This window comes from Protopterus annectens, chromosome 7.part0 (assembly GCF_019279795.1).
Source record: "Protopterus annectens isolate FY-2018-M chromosome 7.part0, PAN1.0, whole genome shotgun sequence".
Taxonomy (NCBI): domain Eukaryota; kingdom Metazoa; phylum Chordata; order Ceratodontiformes; family Protopteridae; genus Protopterus; species Protopterus annectens.
The window spans coordinates 1,254,018,067-1,254,040,258 of NC_056739.1; the positions used below are offsets into that span (position 1 = coordinate 1,254,018,067).

The following is a 22,192-nucleotide window of genomic DNA, read 5'->3' on the forward strand; positions in this document are numbered from 1 at the left end:
CCTGGTTCGATTTCCATTCCTGCTTGACGCCGATAAACTTCTGCTAGATTAAGCAGAGAAGTCATCTTATATTTATTCTCCTCATTTTTCAAAACTTTCACTACGTTTGGGTCTTGTGAGGTCAGAAGATATATGTGGAGTCCCACAATTGCAGATCTGTACATATAATCAGTTTCAAGGAGGCCCATCCCTCCTTCGGAATGGGAAATATATAATCTTGCTATGTGCTGATTTTTATAAATCATTTGGTGAGCATGAAGCATTCTTCTTGTTTTCCTGTCTAATCTGTCCAACACATTTTGGGGCCAGTCAATCGCTCCAAAACTGTTAAGACAGGAAGAGCAAATTGGTTTATAGCTTGTATTTTCTTCCTAAATGTCATTGCTTTTTTTCATAATTAAAGTCTTCTGAAGTATTCCATACTAAGTTTTATTCACATTTGTTCATGTTTTATTGTTGATCCTTCATCAGTTCCCACATATTTATACACTCATCCTTGCTCAAGTTCTTTTATATAACATTCTTGTTCCAAACTGATGATTTCCTGATGTTGCAGTTTTCCTGCTTTAAAGGTTGTTTTTGCACATTTATCAAGACTAAATGACATTCTTATATCATCTGAAAAAGTTTTGACAGCTTGCAGTTGTGCTTTTAGTTTCTCATCTGATGAGCTATACAGTTTTAAATCATTGACAAAAAGTAGGTAAGAAGTCTTTACACTTTGTTGTTTTCTAGAAGCCAAATTATAGCCATAGCCTAAGCTGTTAAGTAGACAGCTTAATAGGTTAAGGGCAAGGAAGAATAGCAGCGGTGACGGGGAGTCGCCCTGGAATATCCCCTTTGAATTTTTTTCCCTGGGATAATAATTTGTCCTTTACCATGGCTTAATTACAAAGTGGTCTGCCACTGTTTCATGGTCACTGTAATGTAGTTGATCAGTTTAGGTGTATCTTATACGTGTTTAAGCACTCTTTTATCCTTGAGTGTGAGATACTATCAAATGCTTTTTTTGTAGTCAGTCCATGCCATACTTAGATTCTTTCTCCTTTTTACAGTTCTCCACTATGGCTTTATTCAGCAACAAATGATCCTTTGTTTCATATGACATTCTTTTATTGTCCTTTTGTTCTACTGCCATAATTGAGTTTTCTTAAAATGTCTATAAACTCTGTCAGCATCAATTCCCGTGTATAGTTTATACGTCGTCAGAAAGCAAGTTATTGGTCTATAATTTTTAGGGTAGTTTGCAGGTTCCCTCTTAGGTAGGAGCATCGTTTTTCCTGTTAACCAGGTTGGTGTCTGAGGTGTGCATATAAATAGTTCTTACTCGTGGCTAAATCTTCTTGCAAAGATGTTAATACTTTCAGCAAAAAATTAGGCACTGCATCTGGGACTGGGGTTTTCCAGTTAGAGGCTTTTCTTAACTTTTTCAATCTGTCTGGCTTATTACTTCATCCCATTTCATATCCTATACCTCTGAACCTCGTATTCTTTCTTTAACTTCTATCCATTTAGCATCTTTATGTTCCACAGGATCTTCATAGATACTTCTCCAAAATGGATCTACTACTACTACTGTTTTTTTGGCGGTTTTTCAATTCCTTTTACCGTATTTCCCAATTCTCTATAAAACTTTTTTGGATTATCAATAAATTGCTTATTTTGTACTTTTCCTTTATATTTATTTTCGTATCTTCTAAGTCTTTCCTCCTGTGCTGAAATTTTTAGTTTGTTTGCAGTAGTGCATGATAGATCCTGGTCTGTTCTAATACTGCGCATTGCTTTTATCACATCTATTTTTCGTAGTATTTTTGTTGATCTGTTCCCTCCTCTATAATCTTCTAACAGTGACAGTTCTTGTCTTAACTACTTTATAGTTTTCTCTGTTTGATATTTCCGTGATAGTATTCGATTTCTCCTCTTCCTTTCCCTCACTACCCAGTGTTCTTGTGGTAGAACTTTATCAGTTATTAATTTAGCTGAACAGTAATACATCCTGTTTATTTCTGTTATATCACATGAATCTCTATGAACAGTCAAAATTACTGTGTTCATTTGTTTTATCACACTTCTGACTTTTTGGGTTTTATTAACCTTCTGCAGTCCATTTCTTTCATTGATCTTGATACATCTGTCTATTAAATCAAGCAACTCTTCTCTTAGCTCATTTTCTTCCAAACTAGGGGCAGATCCCTTGTTTTCCAATTTCTGCAGGCATTTTATAGAAGATTCTATTGCATCGTCCTGTGGCACATTCTCCAACTTCATATCATGCCATCCATTGCTCTATCATATGGGAACTCACTGGCCTATCACTCCTCAACACTGACTGCATCAGAGTTTCCACAGTTTCCTGTTCTTTTCCTTGCTGCCTAGCTTCAAGTAAATGTTTAAACTGGTTTCCTGTATAAGGCTCCAAATTATCTTCATATGGCACCTGACCAATTGCTTCCTGTTCCACTGATTTCCCCTTAATTTGGATATCCATTACTCTTACTCTGTTGTGGTGCTTTCTGAATTAGATTTTCTACACTGAATCCTGCACTTTTGCAAGTACTCCATGACTTCAGTTTCTATTTCTTTAACTTCTCTATTACTAATCTCCTTTTCTGCTTTTCCTCTTTGTCTTCTTATTTTTTTGTATTGTAAAGTTGTCCATGTCTGGATTCCTTTGCCTGTATTTCTCTTCAAATATCTTTGGTGCTGCTCTTTTTGTATTGGGTAGTTTTGCTTTCTCCTTTGCATAAATATTGCACCATATTAAATCTCTTTTTCTTTCCCATGTCCAAATGTTTTCTTCAGATATTTCTTGATCTTTCTGTTTCTCACTACTTTGGGGACTTGCTCCATCCTGCTGTGATGTTACCTGTGCTAGGCCTTCTACACCAAATCCTTCACTTTGCAGGCACTCCATAGCTTCAGCTTCTATTTTTTCAACTTCTGCTTTACTAATCTTCTTTTCCACCGTTCCATCTTTGTGATGTTATTTTTTTATTGTGAAATTTTCCATATCTGGATGCCTTTGCCTGTATTTCTCTTTCTATATCTTTGGGGCTGCCTTCTTCGCATTGATTAAGTTGGCTTTCTCCTTTGCATAAGTATTGCGCCATATCAAATCTCTCTTTCCCATGCCCATATTTCTTTTTTATACTTTTTCAAATATCTCTTGGTTTTGTTGTTTATATTTTTGCACTTCCTCAGATGCTTCTTTTTCCAAACCGATCAAGGTTTCTTGCGTTTCTTTTGCAAATCTGTTCTATCAATGAACACAAATTTTCATTTGAAGCTTCTGACAGTTTTTCTTGCAGAAGTGTTTTTCTTTCCTCTAATTTCTCTCTTAATCATTTTGTATATCTTGTGTCTGGAAATTCTGGGCCCTTTGCATAATAGTAACAATGCATAATTTCTTTCTTATCCTCAATAGTCCACTTTATCGTCTTTATGGCTCTTCTTTGGCCTATCAGTTTTTGTGGACTGCTACTTCTACAACAGGGGGCCATCCTCCCCTGGCCTGGCCACATTGTAGGAATGTTTCCATATTTTGAGGATTCTACACTGTCATCTTTTCAGTCCCGGCACCAGTGTGCCCACCAGGACTGGGCACTTTTTTTTATCCTGAGTCTTGTGCACCCAGTTATCTTTTTTAGTTTTTAACCTACTTCTGTCCATGATGTATGCTATATAAATAGTCTATATATAGGTGCCGCCTTGGTGAGATTTTGTAAAAACAGGTCCACCTTGTGAAAGATACTCATCAAGACTTGAGGTTGAATTCAGTTTTAGCACTACTACTCTCCTTTGCTTGCTGACTTTACATCTCTCCATTCGGACCCCATTTCAATACAGAATAGACTTGCTGATGCTGTGCAAGGGTTCACTTGTACACCTCATTCACTGGAGACTGTAACTGTTAGCTTAGATGTCAAAATTGTAATGGTGTTTAGGCACTAGTATTCTGCACATGTGTGGAACATTATCAGGTAAACAAGAAAACTTCTTGTGTGTCCAGCTGGAGGAAGATTGTTTTAGTGCCAAAGTAAGGGCCAGAATTCATCCAAAGCAGATTGGTCCTTCAATACCTTAGTGAACTTCTGAGGGCATGCCTGGTTTACACCTCCGTTAAGGTCCATTTGTCTACTTTTTCTGCTTGCCTGCCATGCCCTGGACTCACCTTTAGTTTGCTGGGTCCCACTCAGTTTCCTGGGGGAGTTCCTTCATATAAGACTACATATAAGACTACTGAGGAAAAGAGTGGAACCCCCCCCTTGTGACCTAAACTGTTTGAGAGGCTGAGTCACGCCCCCTTTAAGCCAGTAGCTTCCTTATCAGTAAAGTTCCTGGCTTTGAAGATAGTTGTGTTAGTGGCAATTATTTCAGCCAGGAAGGCCTGGAACTTCGTGCTGTTTTGTGTATCTCATCCTTCTGATCACTTGGGATCTTGCTGGACATGTAGAAAGGAAAGTAGAAACTCTTAAAATGGAGTTCACTCTGGGCAGCACACTTTCTGTACAAAATTCTGTTCTTTGATCTCTGTCTTACACTGCAGGTGTTCATGTGGGTGGTAGCACTGTTGGTGGAGACTTGCATGAGAAAGACCTGAATGTGTTGCCGTACCTGGATGAAATGCTGCTGTTGACCAAATTGTGGGACACACTGGTAGTTTCCTTGATTTGTTTATGCCTGCTGTTACAACCCAAGGGTTGCCTATAAGCTAGGGGAAGTCTTTTCAGAGCCTATTTCAAGCAGTTGTCTTTAACTGAAATAGAACGGGATAATGTTAGTTGTAAGTCTAATAAACATGAAGAACCACACGCTATCCAGATCAATGAAGTCCTTGAGGGGACGAAGGCGCTTAACCTGTTTTACTAATAGTTGGAACACACTCTTGACCTGGACAGCGTGTGGTTCTTCATGTTTATTGGTACTTCACTGCATGGACTGCACACACAGGTGGTTATTTAGTTGTAAGTCTGTCTGCAAAGATGGTCCAGGAGGTCATGATTTTGGCAGACTTGATGATGCAGCAAGATGGTCTAGACTTGGATCTTTCTGTACCGTGTGGGCTTAATGGTGACTGTGATGTTTATGTACTACCTTTTGTGTAAGCCTGATAATGGAGGTTTTGCCTTGGGACTCTGAGGTGTTGGAGTAGGGAATGCTGTTAACTCCTAGTCGTGGAGCTTCTTTTGGCATCTTTGGAGTGTGGTGTATAGTATCTACTGGTTTCGGTATCTGCTTTCCCTTCCTGTAGACAAATCCATCACAAATTCTGGGTGCAGATGCTTCACCTGTAATTGCTGGAAATGGTATGATTTTAGGTTCTCTGGTCCCTGGACAGTTCAGGAAGTTGTTTAGAAACACACACACACACACACACACACACACACACACACACACACACACACACACACACACACACACACACAAAAAGAGTATATCCTGCCTTGTAAGGGATGTCATGCAACTCCACCTCTGTGCATAGCCACTATCCTAGATCCCTTGCTTCCTGCGATCATCTGACCAGATTTTCAGAAGTGATTGAGACCATGAGGAATCCTTTGAGTCATCACATGATACGTGAAGATCATCTCTTTTCAATTTTTGGAAAAATAAGTGTTGGTAGTGTGTCTGTCTTTAGGTGATCTTGACTTGTCTCAAATTTTTGTATTGCAGGGTAGGTAGTTGCATCGTAATCAAGATGCATGTTTCTGGCCATCTGCCCATTATGGCTTCTTTGTAAGTATACTGTTGTCCTGCTTGGGCTGGTTAAGCTGGTGTTGTACATCACTGTTGCAGTAATTGTTCATGGGATTTCCTGCCCTGCAGAAGCCTGACAATGACCTGAATGCCAGAAAATTTTACTTCCTTTGGGCCTGGGGGATGTCTGGGTACAAAAGGTTATTTGCTGGTGCCATATTTTTTCTTTTTTTACCACTGAAGCCCGATGCATTTTGTGAAGAAACTGAAAAACACTGTTATTTGTGTTAGTATGTCTGGCAGGAGATGTGTATATTCTCAGATTATTTTGTGTTGTATGCCAGCATGTCTAATTGTAAAAATGTAAATATGTATTTTAAATGTTGAGTATCTCGCTGTTTAAACAGAATGTTTCAGTGTTTTGATACATTTCTAATTGCACATGTTTGAGAGGGAGATACAAAAGTACTGTGGAGAATCAGCTGAACAGTGGGTGATGTCACTAGAATGTTCCTGGTTACTAGATGATTATTTGAACAGCTGATTGGCCGGAAAAAACTTTTTCAAACAACTGACTGTCATTGAGACTGTTAAGCTATGCGTTTAGTCAAGTACTGAGCAGTTAGATAATTGCTGAGCAGTTTGTGAAGAGTTGCAGTCAGTTGACACCCAATAGAGAGAGTTCACCAAAAACTGTAAGCCTGCCTTTGCCTTGCTTTTATGTGTTAGATTAGATCAGGGACAGTGTTCTCTATTTAAATTAGGAAAGCTTAATTATTAAGATTGAGTTTTTCTAGAATTATTGACTTGTAGCCTACAGTTTAATTTTACATTTCTGGTGATTTGAATTCTGGTGTTTATCGAAAGCTATTGATTTACATTCTTGTAATCATTTTACTTATTAAATGTTTTTCATTGCTTTACATTGTGGCTGGAAATCTGTGTGTGCTTTAAAGATTAAGGAGTACTTATACCTGTTTGATACTCTCTATGTAACCTCAAAAGCCAGGCCGCTTCTGGTCATAGCTCTCAGTTATTTTGAAATTTAATTTTTAATAATTGAGCACCCCTTTAGAAGGGTATGAAGACACTCTGATTGGCAGCAGTATTACTGTATTATTTTGGGGAAGGCTCACAGCTGGAAATCTGTGTCAGGCTTTCCAAGAAGTTTTTGGAGGTGTGAGATTTAAATTTGATTTGAGTGAGAGTGTATCAGAGGTCTTAAGCTGGGACACATTGCTCTGAAGTGTGTAATAAGGAGTTACATTAGGAGCGGACAGAAGTATACAGCCCAGTCCTAGATTATAGAGCATGCTCTTGTTGTAGTCTTAGGGGAAGATTGTGAAATATTACTCCTGTTTAAATGACACTCACACTGGAGTCAGTAGTGAGGTTTGACCCAGTCCTTAGTTACTGACCCAAGATAGTAAGGGACATTGCATTAATTGTTGGCAGTCCTGTGGGATATTGGCCAGACATTGCATTTAATTGGTGGCAGACTGGTTGGATATTGGCCGGACGTCACAAATCTGATAGTACATCTGTCAGTCTAAAGCCAGAAGACTGCAAAAGCTAGCTACCTGATTAGGGAAATAAATTTTTAGTGTATTTATTATTAAACCTTAGATGTCTGGAAAATTCTCCAATATCTAAAGTATGGAAAGCAAATCCCACACCACATTTTCATTCTTTGCTTATTCTGTCTGTCTGTGGATCACACCGTGCTTAACTGTCCTAAGTGTACTTATTTTAACATGCATATGATGAGGTGTTGAGCAGAGGCCTTACAGAAATACTTATGGCAGCACAAAGAGCATTGTTAACTAATGCCCACCATGGTGTCCGTCAGGTTCTCTTTTGAGCTCCCTCAAAACAAGAAATATCCTAGCGAAAGGAGTAATAGAGAACTGGACAACACCTATTCTGCCTTCAGTTGCCCTCCCAGACTCAGCATGGTTGAAGGTGGTACAGAACTTTTGCAGTCCCTTCCAATGACTTTTTGCACTGCTGAGGCCTGTGGTGAGACCCTTGTTGGAGGCCAGCATTCCTGCTGTGGTACTTATATCTGCTCAGGCCAAGTACTCGTAGGTGTCAGTTGGGTCCAGAGTTCAACTGCTGACACCTGGATCCTCATTACTGAGGGGAGGGCTGAATGCTCTGCATCTGTTTGTGAGAAGATTCCAGGCAGCTAGATTCAGGTTTTGGCCATCCACCTGTGGCCCGAGGCCTCCCTACCTGATACCACAATCAAAGTTCAATCCCAAGCCTCCAAAGATGTCTGTTGGTTTGTGCCTGTGTCAGGTCCACCATTCACAGTCTCAGGACTTAATTCAAGCTTACAGAGAATCGTGTGACTTTCATGAGATCCAGACAATCTGCTTTTGAAAAGTACCATTCTATGGGAATATCTCTTACTGAGAGGAAGAGACCCTCCCCACAGGAGTCTTAAGATTTTTGTGACTCTGGTTGAGAACTAGTTTGTGCATATGTTCAGAATTTGACAGGGTCTTGTGGTAACTGAGTGCAATGATACCCTTGCCTTAGCCTCACCACCTGAGTATCTCTACTATGGGTCCCCAGTCAAAGAAAATATTTAGTCAGTTTCTTGGTCTAGGTCTACCTGAGCTAAAACCTCACTCTTCCTCCATGAATGGAAGAGGCAGATGAAGTGATGCAAGTGGCATGCCTGCAGCCTGACTCCTGATCCTCTGCCCCTAGGAAACTACACTAGTTCTAAAGAGTGCTCGAGTTCCCTAAGCACAAGTGCAGAAACCCAGTGGTGGATCCTGAGGTGGACCAATCCAAGAGAACCAAGGGTTACTCTTCAAAAAAAAAAAAAAATATGCCAAACAGTAAAGGGAATAGAGCACCTTACAAAAAAGAGTAGAGTCTTCAATAGATTTGGCAAGAAAAGCATCTACGTTAACAACTCTGGCCCTGAGAATTTTGAATTGTCAGTTTCATGATTAAATATCGGTAAACTTTCCTGGATTCTGATGAAATAGAAAGAAGAGGAGCTGGACAAAGGTGTTTAGAGGGATTTGCTAAAACTTTGCAACATCAGTTCTCATGTTGACAAGCACCTCAAGTGTGTCTTTGATGCTTTGAAAACATCTAACAAGGCAGCTGTCACAGGGTCCATAATCAGAAAACATTGTTGGCTTGTGGAATAGTGCCTTCCAGTGCATGTAAAGGCTGAACCTCTCGATTCCCCTTTAGACAAGGATTTCGTTTTTGGACACCAAGCCCAGTGTGTGTAAGAAAATGGAGGAGAAGGCAAAGTCAATGCAGATAGTTGAGGACTTTCTTCAGGTTTACCCTACTAAGACATAGTCCTTTCCTGTCTCTCAGACCAAAAGTAAAGGCAAAAAGAATAGGTTAAGGAAAATTCTCCTGAAGGTGGCAAGCTGACCAGACCTCATGGGTTCCAACACCCAAGGACCCAGGTCTGACGCAGAAAAGTACCTCCCTTTCTTTCACCAAGAAAATCAAATCTCAGAGAAGTGTTCTTTCAGTTGACACACAGGTGAGGTGCAACAGATGGTAGACTCTTTTCCCTCAGACCAAAACTGGCAATTCAGGTATAGGTTAAGGATCCCACTCAGTGGTGCCTGGTGGACAGATGCTTTCTGTTTCTCATGGGCAGAATTATTTCTTTTTGCCTTCCCTCTCCTCATCCCCAGGATAATTCAAAAAATCAGGAGGATGGTCCAAGAGTTTTCCTAATAAGCCTCCCTTTGTCCGTAGCAGCACATGTTTTCCACTCTCCTGAGGATGACCAAGGAAAGAATATGGATGCTATCTGTGAAACTGGACCTACTCACCTAACACCACAGGTCCTCCATTCATCCTTACTTGGAGACACTAAAGTTGGCAGGGTGGATGATTTTATACTTTTATCATCCAGGCACTTCTTTTCAGAGGACTTCCTGCAGATTTTAAAGGATGCCAGGAGATCAAGCACCAGTAAATCTCACATTTCATAACTGCTAAGATTATCTCAATAGTGCATTAAAAAAGGACTAGACCCACTGCAAGCCAGGCTTCTTCAGGTCCTGAGCTACCTGACAAATCTGTATAACCTAAGCCTGCCTTAGACCTCTATACAGATGCATGCTTCTTCCACTTCAGCTTGCCTGCCTTGGGTTTCTATACAGATGTTTGCTTCTGCTACTTTAGCTTGCCTCTGCCTATCTACCCTCTCTTTATTTTCCTATCACACCGTGAAACAATTTCTGAAGGGGAGCATGAACTTAAGAATATGAAATGTTCCCTGCACTTTCTTTGGACCTAAATTTTGTCTTAGAGAAGTTATTTTACCAGCGTTGTAGCCTGCTGCCAAAAATTACCACATGGAAAAACTGCCCTAGTGGCTCTTATTGTGTCAGAATAATCTCTGAACTTAAAGCCTTTATTTGTAGGGAGCCATTTATAATTTTCCATAAGGATAGGGTTACTCACTGCATCAAGCCCTCCTTTACGACAAAAGTGGTGTCTAAACTTTTGTCAGACCAGTCCATTAATCTGTCTTCCTCAAATCTGAAAGCAAGGGAGAAAAATGCTCCATTCTACAGATGTACACAGACAGCTCAGATGTTACATGAATAAGATTAGAAATGCAAAAAATCTATTTGTTTGTAGCATTTGCAGACACCAGAGAAAGAAGGCCAGTTAAACCATCTCTAAATGGATTGCAGTTGCTTAGCCTTCTGTTACAAGCATCATGGAAAGCCAATACCAGAAAGTATCAGAGCACACTCCACTAGGGCAATGGCAGTTGCCATGGGCTTCATTATTAGAGTACCTTCCACCATAGAAGCAGCCAGCTGGTCCTCGGCCCATACCTTCTTCAAAAATTACAGTCTAGCCGCTGCATCTAGGACCAGGGTAGGTTTTGCAGCAGTCATTTTGCAGGGACTCATCTCCCCTGCTTCTTCCACCTCTATCCATCCAACCCACTCTTCTTAGTTCTGAGAATCTTCCTAAGAGTGATTACTGTACAGTTGTGTACAATGAACATAGTTCAGTTGTGTAGTTGCATACTATAAATGTAGATGTTCGAATATCTTTACAACTGCAGTACCTCTTAACTCCTACCTCTAACCCCTTTTCTTGAGCCAGTGTTAGGGTGCGTAACCCTCCCTTATAATCTACAGTCTCTTCTACCACAGTGTAAGTCCCTTTTCCCCTGCTACTTCCCAGGCTGATCTGGGGCCATGTCTGGGCAATCATGTTCCTGAGTGTACTGCAGAGAGTGGGGCTCTATCCAAGGGCAAGAAAGACCTGATAAATAGTGCCAGCCAATGGCCCTTTATACCCGGATGTCTTGACACTGGAGGGGAGGACATCTGCTGGTCCTGGGAGGATTGTAATGCTATTTAGTATTCAAGCTGACTTTGAACTTCTGCGTGGTAGTAAATACTTCAACAGTGAACTTCTGCGTGGTAGTAAATACTTCAACAGTGAAGATCCTCAGACATCTACATTAATGGTCATTACCTAACCAACTGATTCTACATTTTCACTTACCTTTTGTATACCCCCTCCCCCACCTACACTCGAACTTCACAATTGACATGCTTCTTGTATCCCATTAGAAGCTGATGGTTTGTCATCACTAAAGTTTGTCTTGAAAGACACTTTTTTTTGTAGCCAATTTCTCATTTTGGACAATGCTGGATTTCATGCCTGTATAGGAAAATTGACTGATCTTTCAGAAGGATCACATGCCTCTTTGAACTGACCCCTTTTTTCTCCAAAAGCTGTTATTAGAATATTCTTAAACCAAGTCCATTCATTTCCCTATTTTTCTTTCTTATGGCGGAAACCAAGGGTGTGAAACATAACACTGATAGTTCTGAACTTGGAAGTGCATCTATCTTTGAAGAGGGTTATAGAAGTTAAGGAAGAAGGATAACTGATGCTTATAGTGGTCACTAATGCAGTCCTCATCTATGTGACATCCTGCCTGCAGGTAGCCAGAAAGTTAGCTTGATGTCCATCAATGGTCTTGGCCAGCTTCTTCCTGCTCCAAGGCAAATGTCCTGTTAACAATCCCATATTATTCTACAATTATCAGAACAGCAGCTGCTGTCACAATTTCTATGACTGTGCATTTGCAATGTACCACATCTAACCGTACGCTGTATTCAAAATAGTTTATTCCAATGCCAGTATGAGCAAACATTCATCCATTTTATAGAACTTTGTCCAGAGTTTGTATTCCAGTTCTCAGCTTAGACTAGATCATACAGAAGGGAATGCTGTTTGGTTTGATGACTGAGAGAGGAATGTCATAAGGATTAAAGTATTTTTGAGGAGTAGGGCTGGGGCAGATAACTGAGATTAGATTAGAAAAGTTTTGTAAATGATTCGTTGGATCTATCAGATCATGAGGTCCTTTGCACTTGCACTTGGTCTCTTCTCTGTGTTCAGGAAGTTCTGATATGAAAATCTTGAACAGTTTAAGTGCGTTTCCACTCAATTGTGGTTGTAAGGGGTGCTAGTGTGTAGTGACTGAATTGAATTCTCATAAAAGCCTGCTCCACAATATATTTCTAAGATATCAGTTTTTGCTACTTCAGGACCTTTTCTGCTCTACATGTCGAAGAAAAGGATGATACAGTCCAGTCTGCTTTGAGTGCATCTAGTTGACATGTCAAACTGTTGTATTAGATTGATAGTGTAGGGATTCTGCCCTAAAAGAGCATTCAGCATTCTACTTCTCATTCACAGCATCTTACTCCATATATCCCATGTCCTCTTAAATATCTCTGTGGATTCCATCAACAATAACTGGTGCTGGTAGTCCATTCCATTGACTCACAACTCAATATGTGAATAAATATCGTTTACATTGAGTAGCTGGTCCCTACAATCTTGTTGTCTCTGCTTTCTGTTTCTTCATTTGGTTCTTTCCTTCAAGATAAACCCTTCATATCTCCCTGACATAATCATATACTCCTTGCCTCTTTTGGTATGCAGTGAGAACACCAGATCCTCTAGTCTGTACTGTTATTTTTTGTGCACATTACTCATACAATGTGGCCTTTCCAGGGCCTGAAGAGTAGAAGTGAACATTACTATTAAGCTTCTGGTGTGTTCACTTTGAAGGATGCATCCCATCATTCTCTTTGGCTAACTGCCACTATCTTGTCAGTCTGCTTCTAATGGTCTAGTTGAGGTGTTGTCCCCATTTCCATAGATTATTTCTTCTATCCAAGAAAGGCCATCAGTATGGGCCGACCCTAGACTTCTGCAAACTTAAGGAACAACATAAACATGTTAAACTTCAGAATGGTGATATTTCATTTTGTTTTCCCTGCTCCCTTACTATGCTTGGATAATCTTACTGAAATGTGAATGATGGTTATGTTCCATTGTTTGATCCCACAGGAGATTTCTTAGGCTTCATACTGGTCATTAGAATTTTTCATTTGCAGTCTCCTCCTGCTTTGACCTGGAAAGAACTCCCAAGAAATTTTTCAGGTGCCTTGCACTATTGGGTAGTAATACTTTGGTTATAAAACATTAATTTATCCTTGTATAGATGGTTTCGTTCTCTAAGTGATTTTGATCAGTTTTGGAAACACCTCAGGATATTTTTTCCATGTCTAGAGTTCCTGGTTTTTATTATGATCATCAAGCAAAGATGTAATCTTGTCTCTTCAAAGCTAAAGTTATTTCTGAGAGCATTTATAAACATGGGTCAATGTTTTCTCCTCACACAGAAAGAGCCTAGGAGATTATTATTATTATTATTTTTTTTGCTACTGTCCATATTTGCCTAATAATTTTTCCTTTATTAAAAATGCCCTAGTGCACATGAAGATCATTTAGCATCATTTAAGTCATAATTAGGACCAGTTGGGAAATCCTTTGGACTGAGGATTCTGTTGATTCCCTCTTAGATGAAAAAAAAAAATGTTTTTACAGGCATTGGCATGTCTAGTCAAACATGAGTAGACAGGTTGCCCCTCTTGCCCATCTCCGGGTTCTGAAGAGAGACCTTTTGGACTCTGGTTTTTGGAGTAAGGGCTCATCTGCAATTTTTTTGCCATGGAATCTACTTTCTCTTTTAGACAGCACCATTTAAACATAATGTCAATATTGAATCTGGTCACCATTCAACGCATGTCTAGTCTTTCTTTTCCAAATTGCAAACTGTAACTTATTAGCATGTTTAGTGCAAGGAGCAGCATTGTCTGCACTGCACTAAAATTACTGGCGGTGCAGGCAGTTTACCTGTAGTAAGATGTTTGCCTGAGTTGGCTTAAATAACTTAATCACAGTCAGCATGATTAAAGCTAACAGTGCTGCTAACTGCACCTGCTTGTTTGAGTAAATAAAGCAAACTGCTGCTTTAGTTAATCAGTTAAATGGGTTTTAATGTATTTAAGCTGCATTTGAGAATGATCTTTGGTGCCAATGTCAGGTGCCAACACAGAGGCATTGCATGCCTCATTCACCGCAGTACTGGTGGTATGAATGAATTCAGAGCTTTTGCAACTTAGATCTGTTAAAGTTGTGGCTTCTTCTTGGGACTTGCTATTTAGAAGTATTTTATTATGACTGTTATGGCGGATATGTTGTATAGTTGTAACCCATTATTCCAGAGACATTTTTTTCAGAAGATTACTGTAGATGTTTACTGTTGATATTTGCAAGGCTGCATCCAGGTCATTGTACACCCATTTACAAAACATTGCAAACTAGATTTCAAGTCTAAGGCTAAGTAGTGATTAGTCAGGATATGCTAGCTGATGCCTTCACCCGGTGTTTACTTGACAGACAGATAATGGGCTAAACATCAATTTCATTTTCTTGAGCTACTCACCGTAACAGGTAATGATCAACTCCATTCCTTTCTATCCTGTAAGGCGTGCCATTCCTCCTTCCCACTTTTGCTGATATCCTTTGTGGCTGTTTGAGTGATGTGATGATTCTGCATCCAGCCAAACCTATAATGCAAATCACTATGGGTAGTAACTGAGATTTGCTGATTCATTTGTTTGCTTAATTGCTTGCTTTCACTGACTAGGCAAATCCCACTAGGCATGTGGATTTTTTTAGGGGGGGGATCTAAGGTGGTTTTTAATCAGTTGAGGACATTTGATCAAGAATACTGTAGAAATTCTCTGTCTTCAGTAAGTGCCTTTCGATCTTTAACAATCCACGTAAGCTGTCACCACTTTAGGCAGCTGGAGCATTGATGTTTATTACATTATCATGAGAATCACACCATTGGAGTACAGCACTCTTTAATGTTGAAGTACAGGGTTAGCACTATAGTATGAATCCAAGCACCTAGTGTAAGGATAAAACACAGTCTTTTGATCTTCAGGCATCAAAAGCTGTTGTACAGCCTGCTAGGCCATTAACAGCAACTGTATAAACTTAACCTGAGTGGTATGAAGTATAAGTACATAGTACAAAGTACATTTGGTATTAACATGGAATTGACTGCATTTAGGAACATAGCAAGTGATCATGGGGAGCATAAGAGGCCTAGCCATATGCACCTTTAAGTAAATACACTTACAATTCTGGCCACCCGTTAGGAGCGCTTAATAAAGCTCACCTCCCAAGTCAAGCAGAGGCCGTACGTAACAACCCAGATGTAAATTTGTCTACTCATCCAGTATTCATGACTAGCTTTAAAGGCAGACAAAAGTAGTACTTTGCTTGACCTGTAAGTGGTAACTTATTCCATGGATTTGGGAATGTGTTGAGTTAGGATACTATCCCTACAGTGAGTCTTGTTTATTTGTTGGTGTAAATTTAGGTCACTAGTCTAAGCCGCGGTGGTGCAGCGGTAGCGTTGTCGCCTCACAGCAAGAGGTTCTCCTGTTTGATACTCTGCTGGAAGCGTTTTCAGTGTGGAGTCTGCATGTCCTCCCTGCGGTCGAGTGGCGTTCGAAAGACGTGCATGAATGGGCGTGCCTTCGTTGAAGGTTGGGCGTCGAGCTGGCACCTCGTCACCGCAAAAATCTACTGCCAATCATTAGCGGACCGGAGTTCTGCTGTGGCGACTCCTAACCGGGAAAAGCTGAAAGAAGAAGAAGTCTGGATATTTGTATTGCCACTAGTTTTGCGAAGAAATTGGTCATCAAATTGGACTGGGCCTATCTTAGCTTGAAAAGTGAGACAGGTTTTAAATCCTTCAGTTATCCTAATAGATTAGCAGCTGGTAGGCTACTTGAATGTAAGGAAAGCTGTGCTAATCTATTGGGATAGCTGAAGGATTTAAGAATTTCAGTTTTCTTTTTCTTTTTTGATTGTTGGTGGTGCTGAGGTAGTGTTGTCACCTCACAGTAAGACGCTGTCCGGTTTGATTCTCAGCTAGAGCGTCCTCTGCGTGGAGACATGCGTGAATGGGCGTACCTTAGTTGAAGGTTGTGCGTCAGGCCTGGCAAGCCGGTACGTAAAAATCAACTGCCAATCATTAGCGGACTGGAGTTCCGCTGTGGTGACCCCTAACCGGGGAAAGCCGAAAGAGACAAAGTTGGAGTCTTTCCATTTGAGTGATGTGCTTGGATTTGTACATACCAAAAGGAGCATTGTATTTGATAGTGCGTCTGATAAGGGAAGAGTACAAATTGTAAGATGATTGGTTTGGATCTTGAAAATACTCAAATTAGCCATGCCAGATAGAAAGATTTCCTGACTATGGTAAAAACAGTATGATCGAATGAGAGAGTTATCCACATAAATACTCAGGTCTCTTGCAACTATATATTTTTTAATAGGAATACCACTTACATGAAGTGGGAACAGTTTTTTTGCTGAGCATTATTATGCTACACTTTTTTTACATTTAACTTGAAACCATTTTGAGTACACCACCTGTCTGTATTCCAACCCTTTTTGAAGTCATTTTGTAACATGGGCCAGTTTGCAGTCATCGGCAAACTGCTCAACCACACTTCTGGGATATTGACTTGGATGTATGCAAAATAAATGCCAAATAAAAGAGGGTTCAGCATGGATTCCTACATTATCCATTGGTTACAACTTGATGTTCAGAAAGGGGACCAACACGTTTCACTACTCAGGATCTGTTGGATAGCCAGTGGATATCCAGTGAACAACTTAGAGGTTTACTCTTCAGTAGTACCTGTATGAGGGATAGTGTCAAAAAACCTTGATCAGGTCAAGGCGAGCAGGCTGCATAGATTGGCCACTGTCCAAAGCTACTGTAATCTCTTCAAAGACGTTTACTAGATTCAGAAGACAGACCCTACCTTTCACAAAAGCAAACCAAATGGATTTTAGATTGGTTAATTTGCCTATGTATGCATAAATTTAATTATGCAATGACACATTCCATGTATTTGTGTATTAGGCTGGTGAGGCTAATGGACCTTTGATTACCTGGGTCTGTAAAGGGTTCACCTTTGTAAAGAAGTCACAGTGGCTGTTCTCCAGGCATCATGGACAAACCCCATGGATATGCAGAGGTTAAGGTTCTTAAGCAGAGGCATGGATTGTACATACTTGGCACCAATGAGAATGCACCCTGGTAGGTTATGTAGTCTCAGAGAAATATTTTTAGCATTTGGCAGGGATTCTAAGACTTATTGCAAGATGATTACAGGGGAAACTAAATTTTCAGCAATACCGGACACAAAAATGTGGTAAGTTGGATAAATTCAGTACTTAATTTGTCTGCCAGTATATTTGCTTTATACTTTGGATTAGAGTATGGGATGTTATGAATGAGCTTTAGTGCATTGCTGAACATTATTCTTTAAGAGCCTAACATACCTGAAGAATGGTTTGTAGATTCCTTTGGTATCTACAACAGCCGTAAGATGTCCTTCCATATCACTGCTGTGGTAGTCATTACACTAGGGGATTCACTGCCAGGGGTAGCCCAACATCCGGACAGTATACCAAAACCTTAGGTTGTAATAGCTTTGGTATACTGGCTGGATGTTGGGCTACCCTTGGCAGGGAATCCCCTACTGTAATGAATACTACAACAATGAAAGGAAGGACATCTACTGTTACAGTAAGATTTTACACCACTGTACTTTCATACTCTATATTTTCTAACAGTGCTCTTAAGTTCCTTGCTGACATGCTTCGTTATGGTCTTGAGGGAAGGGGATGGGGTTTTCTAACAACTTTTCATTTTTTCCTTTTTTATGCAGTGTTTTTTTACAAATGTTCTGAATTTGCAAATAAAAATTCAGGCGAGGTACATATTTTTTATGCAGAATTTTAGATGCTGGTGAAAATTGGAGGCAAATGTGCCAGCCTTCTCAGTTTCATCCATTTGTAGGGGTTTGCTGGGAATTTTGCATTAGTCTACAAGTTGAACTACATTTCATAGGTTCAAAGGCTTATACTAGGCTCTTATATTAGGCTAACAACCATCATGGTCTTTGCAAACCTAGCCATGCAACCCAACCAAGTTTATTCCTAGAGTTCCTTGGATGTCTGTGCAGTGGGGTGTATTAGTAAAGAGGTAGCTAAGGATTATGGGGGGTGTTAGTTGGGGATTAATTTACTTTTAATGCTGATCTATGTCTATCAGATACATAAGGGACCAGATCATGGATGAATTTGCAATTTCCCATCCAATAGTCAGGGTTTCCTTTGAGTAGAGTTGGGGATGAATTCTGTTTTACTAGATTATTCCATAGCGTGAGGATCCTTTCAGACACGCATTGGTCTCTTCAGCATGTTCTGTGTATGCCATAGACAAAGTTCAGGTCCTTGGATCTAGTGTTTCTAGTGCTGTTTGTTAGCGGATCTGCATCTGAAGAATTCCTAAAGATTGCTTCATTTGGTGATGGGGTAAGACCATTACACCTGATAGAGAAGGCAAGTGATTTATAGTTAGGCTTAACCAGGGACGAGGAGATGAGTGGTGGTGGTTTTGTGTGGGGGGATACACGCCAGGAGATAGGTTGGTAAGGACCAGGCCAAGGATACTAGAGCCCTCTAGTGGTTAGTTTAACAATTTGCTCCTGTGCATTGTTAATACCAAAGTACAGGAAATGCAGAACATATTCATTTTTAGAGGTGTAAATGTGCCAGTCAGTGCTTGAGCAATTGAAGTCTCCTAGCAAGAAGATATTTGGTTTGCCGTTTAACCCTTCAGCGAAATTAAGGTAATTTCCATGCTGTTTGGAGGACATTGATTATGAGATATTGCTGGCAATGAAGTATTAGTTGGATTTGTTAAGGGTGGCTTGAATAGTCAGGAGCTCAAGGTTAATGCTGTAGTTATTTGACATGAGGTGATGGTGTTTCTGACTAATACAGATAATCCCCAGCAGTTATTTAAGGGCCTGAAGGCATGATATGTGCTAAATCCTGGTATAGAGAGTGTGCCATCATTGCACTGAGCTATATCTCAGTAAATATACAGATATAACCATGATCGAATTGTAGGAGGGCGTCAAGTTCTGGCATACTGTCAATAATGCCACCATAATGTTGTCTGACTTTCGGTTTGAGTTTATTACAGAGGATTGTCCAGTAGAGAAAGACCCTGCCTAAAAAAGGCACTGTAAAGGCAGCAAAGGCTTCAGCTGATATGCAGAATCTCGGATATGCGAGTTGTAAGTTGTACCTGGTGAATCAAGAAGTCTTATTTACTGCCTCATACCAGGCTGATGCATTCTGTTGATATCTAGACATTGCACTTTTCCAGCCATTCCATGAAGAACATCTCTTGGTCTAGAGTTCTTCTGTACCATGGCTATCTATTTAATGCTAGTTAATTTCTGTACCCGTGTGAGTAACTTTGCAGCTTTCACCCTCTACAGTCCTTTGACTATAAAACATATTAAAATAATTTAAAATGAGGAATACATGTTCAAAAATTATAAATTGATGTCAGACAAGGTTTTTCAGATGTTTATCAGTTCTACATAGTTTCATATCTTTTGCAGATCTCACATCAGATCTTACTTGCATACGTGCTGAATTAGCATGCTTTCGGCATTATGATTGGATGTTAAGGCTATCACTTGCTTTTTGTAATTTGATTTCTTTTTCTTAAGAGGCACATAACTTGCTACATTTTGTTATAACATAGGTTTTGGCTAAGGGTTTAAAGACTGGAGAGACAGACTGGCCTGAATCTTTACAAACAAAATCAGCAGTTGAGCTTGTCCAGGCACAGATTGATGGTAATAGTTTATTTACTATTCTAATTTGTAATATTTTAAAATAATATTGTGTACTTTTAGTTTTCTAAATATTTTCTACATATGTCTGTTTCACAGACTTGAAATCCAAACTAGATGGGTTCTCCAATCTTCGGATTAAAAAAGAAGAGGTAAGACTTGTGTTTTTAGTTCTTGATAAAGTTTTTTGGTTTACAGATTTAGGCCTTCCCTACTTTTTTTTTTTGGAAATGTTCTAGCAAGCTGGTCTGTTGGTCACATAGATGCAAACATGCTGTCTTGGCTGAAGTCTTAACAGATGCAGGTCTGTTGTGATCTGGAATTTGAACTTCCTAGACCAAGTCTTAATACTGTGTCATACCTTTTTCCCTTGTACTGTTTTTAAAACGGACAAGAATGGATGCCATGTTTTCCATTATGTCTTGATTTGACTAGCCTTTGTTATTTAAGTTTAGAATGTAGTAATACTCTGAAATGTGTACTAATGATGATAAAATCTATTTTATCATCAAGACTTGGAGAATTGGAGCAGTAATCTAAAAAAAAAAAAAGTGGATATAAAAAGTTTAAAAACGCCTGTCAAAATGCCAGGTTTTTGTGATCTAAAAAATGAGACTACAATAAGTCATTTCAAAACTTTTCCCACCTTTAATATGACCTATAACCTGTACAATTCAATACAAAAACGAGCAAAAAATATAAAAAATGTACAATACGCTGGTTGGATAAGTGTGCACACCCTTAAACTAATACTTTGTTGTGTATGCATACCCTTAAACTAATACTTTGTTGAAGCACCTTTTGATTTACTTACAGCATTCAGTCTTCTTGGGTAGGAGTCTTTCAGCATGGCACATCTTGACTTGACAATATTTGCCCTTGCAAAAGTACTCCAAATCTGTCAGATTGGCTCTTGTGCACAGCCCTGTTCAGGTCACCCCACAGATTTTCTATTGGATTTAGGTCTGGGCTGTGGCTGGGCCATTCCAAAACTTTAATTTTCTTATGGTGAAGCCATTCTTTTGTTGATTTGGATGTATGCTTGGGGTCATTGTCATGCTAAAAGGTGAAATTCGTCTTCATCTTCAGCTTTCTAGCAGATGCCTGAAGGTTTTGGGCCAAAAGTGACTGGTATTTGGAACTGTTCATAACTCCCTAAACCTTGACTAAAGCCCCAGTTTCAGCTGAAGAAAAGCAACCCCAAAGCATGATACTGCCACCACCATGCTTCACTGTGGGGATGGTGTTCTTTCGGTGATGCAAAGTGTTGTTTTTGCGCCAACTGTGCCTTTTGGAATTGTGGCGAAAAAGTTCAACCTTGGTCTCATGAGACCATAACACAATTTTCCCACATGCTTTTGGGAGACTTGATGTATTTTTTTGCAAATTTTAGCTGGGCCTGGATGTTTTTCTGTGTAAGAAAAGGCTTCCATCTTGCAACCCTACCCCATAGTCCAGGCATATGGAGAATACGGGAGATTGTTGTCACATGTAGTACACAACCACTACTTGCCAGAAATTCCTGCAGCTCCTTCAGTGTTGCTGTAGGTCTCTTGGCAGCTTCCCTGACCAGTTTTAGTCTGGTCTTGTCATCAATTTTAGAGGGACGTCCAGTTCTTTGCAAAGTCATTGTTGTCCCATATTTTCTCCACTTTTTGATGCCTGTCTTTAGTGTGTTCCATGGTATATCCAATGCTGTGGAAATTATTTTGTGCCCTTCTCTTGACTGATGCCTTTCAACAATGAGATCCCTTTGATGCTTTGTAAGATCTCTGAGAACCATGGCTTTTGCTGTAGCAGGCAACTGAGTAAATGGCAGGAAAATCCTATTAGGACAGCTGAACTTTATTTGGGGTTAATCAGTTTATCAATCAATTTAATTGATGGCAGGTGTGTACCCAGGAAGACTGAATGGTGTAATTACATCAAAATGTGCTTCAACAAAGTATTAGTTTAAAGGTGTGCATACACAACAAAGTATTAAATTAAGGGTGTGCTCACTTATGCAACCAGTGTATTGTACGTTTTTTATATTTTTTCCCCTAACAGATTTGTCAATTGAAGTGTACAGTTTATATGTCACATTAAAGGTGGGAAAAGTTTTGAAATGATTTAATGTAGTCTAATTTTTTTATATCAAACACCTGTCATTTTAACAGGGGTGTGTAAAGTTTTTATATCCACTGTATGTTGGCACATGATCTTCCCCAAGCTAAGAAATGATAGTTGATCAAACGTGAACGTTAGTGTTAGATGTTCTTCATATTGATCAGTGCTGCAATAGCTTGAGCTATATGGGTTATATCTTGCATAGAATTACTAAAAAATAAGTCTAAACTTGCTGAATAAAT

The 22,192-nt window shown here is 39.7% G+C and overlaps 1 protein-coding gene across 1 annotated transcript in view; it reads left to right on the forward strand.

The window, feature by feature from the left end:
- Window positions 1-22,192, forward strand: part of ZWILCH (zwilch kinetochore protein) — a 1,326,642-nt gene that overhangs the window by 683,664 nt on the left and 620,786 nt on the right. The window contains exons 9-10 of the mRNA XM_044077868.1: window positions 19,751-19,844; window positions 19,941-19,993. Of these exons, the coding sequence (XP_043933803.1) occupies window positions 19,751-19,844; window positions 19,941-19,993 (147 nt within the window). The remainder of the gene's footprint in view (window positions 1-19,750; window positions 19,845-19,940; window positions 19,994-22,192) is intronic.